This window comes from Triticum urartu, chromosome 1 (genome assembly GCF_003073215.2).
Source record: "Triticum urartu cultivar G1812 chromosome 1, Tu2.1, whole genome shotgun sequence".
NCBI classification, from domain to species: Eukaryota; Viridiplantae; Streptophyta; class Magnoliopsida; order Poales; family Poaceae; genus Triticum; species Triticum urartu.
Window position 1 is genome coordinate 549,116,598 of NC_053022.1, and position 1,948 is coordinate 549,118,545.

At 50.4% G+C, this 1,948-nt stretch overlaps 1 protein-coding gene across 1 annotated transcript; it reads right to left on the reverse strand.

Moving 5' to 3' along the window:
- Positions 1-360: 360 nt before the first annotated feature.
- LOC125538870 (PE-PGRS family protein PE_PGRS16-like) lies at positions 361-1,641 on the reverse strand. Its single transcript, XM_048702181.1, has 3 exons — positions 1,113-1,641; positions 976-1,035; positions 361-880 (listed from the first exon to the last, which is right to left on the reverse strand). Exons 1-3 carry the CDS (start codon positions 1,584-1,586, stop codon positions 635-637), a joined length of 780 nt encoding a protein of 259 aa, XP_048558138.1. The 5' UTR covers positions 1,587-1,641; the 3' UTR covers positions 361-634.
- Positions 1,642-1,948: the final 307 nt, after the last annotated feature.

Here is a 1,948-nt window from a genome sequence, read left to right on the forward strand (position 1 = left end):
GCATATACAACTATGGCCTTTATTCTATCTTCCTTCCTCCTCTGCCCACAACCTTTGCCCACCCACCATCTCCATCACCTTCGGTCTCCTCTTGTGTATAAGTCATCACTGTCCACCATCCCCCTCACCCGAAACATTAGTATTAGATTAGATTAGTGATTGCACCATTGCGCATTGGCTAAACATCTATCAAGGTGGGAACATCTTGTAAGACCAAATGTAAGCCGGGTCAGAAAACTCCAAATCAAACAGACTCTAGTGCTTATTAACATGAGCTCTAAAAGTAACACCACAACTATATATAATTCCCATAAAAAAACACATAGAACTATAATTTACATTAGGAGTACTTCTATCACAATTCACAACGGTTCATGACGTTTTTAGATCCCCCACACATAGAAGACTGATTTACCTAGATTATCATACAAAAAAGTGGTAACATCACTCCAAATGTACTTGTGGGGATCACCACAACTAAGCCAGAAGCTAACCTAGAAGCTACATGGACAGCCGAAGGTTGGATAACATAAGAACTAGTAGAGACTTGATAAAGAGCTGAACTTCATCTCGGACTTAGTTTTCTCACATCTCAAAGAGGCCTTGCCCTCGGTCACTACCACCAGTCGTCAACTCAATCCCCACCATCATCATCGTAGCCACCGTCAAAACCCCCGAAGAGGTCATCACCAATCCCAGCACCGCCTATGTCGTCACCACCCCCTCCGTTGCCATCATTGCCGATCTCATCGCCCTTGCCGTCTTCATCACACAGAAATTCAGCATCGTGCTGGCCTCCATCATCCTCATCTCCGCCCTTGTCCATGGACAAACCAAGGTTCTCCTCCTCATCGTAGTACTCATTCATTGTCTCCGCCGCCTAGACGGACACACATAATGCAAAGTGTTAATTAAGTCGTGGCATTCCACAAAAATGCATAACGGTGGTGGTAGTTAAGTTCGCCGGCGCCTTACCGTGTCAAAGGTGCCATGGTCAGACGAACAGTCGTAGTACTCATTCGTGGGATGCACGTCCTAGATAAAAATTCATAGCGGCTTATTACTAAGTGAAAGAGAATGCTTAATGGTGGTTGGGAAGTTTGCCGGCTTACCATCTCGAAGGTGCTATGGCCAGTGGCAGAGAATGGCTGCGCGCCTCCCCAGCCGCCACCGCCCGCACGACCTGCTACTCCCTTGGCACCTCCTGGGCTGGCCCTGCCCGCGCCCACCGCGCCTTCTCTCGGGCCGGCAGTGACCACGCCTCCCGAGCGCTTAGCGTTGCCGCCGCCGGCGACCTTGGCCTTCCCTTCCCCGGCGGTGGCCGCCTTGGAAGAACGCGTAATGGTTAATGATCGGTAGGTTTGCCAGCTTACCGTCTGGATGGTGCTATGGTCGGTGGCAGAGAACTTCGGCGCGCCTCCCCATCCCCCACCGCCCGCGCCAGCTACTGCCTTCGCGCCTCCTCCCGGTCCGGCCCCGCCAGCGCGTCTACCGTTCCCGCCGCGCATGGCCATGCTCTTCCCGGAGCCGGTGCCGGCGATGGCCGCCTTGTTCACGCCGAGCTTCTTGTGGTAGCCCTTCCCCATGAGCGGAGTACCGCGCCACGCACTCGATCGATCGATCTGCTTCCTTGGAGTCTGCTTTTTTTCGAAAAGGGTTCTCCCAGTCTCTGCATCAGAATGATGCATACGGTCATCTTATTATCAAAACAAAAGATTCCATAAAGGTTCGAAAGTCTCTAACGGGAAAATCTAAAATCTGAAAAAAAAGTTCACATAGAGCCAAAAAAGGCTAGATACACAAACTAACCGAAACGAAGACGCCACAACCGACTGGCTAAAGAGAGATAGGTAAACTAATTGCCTATCCTATTACATGACCGCCATCCAAACCGGTTGAAAATATCCCGAGATTCAGTAATCAAATGCTTCCTGGCCTTCATTGAAGT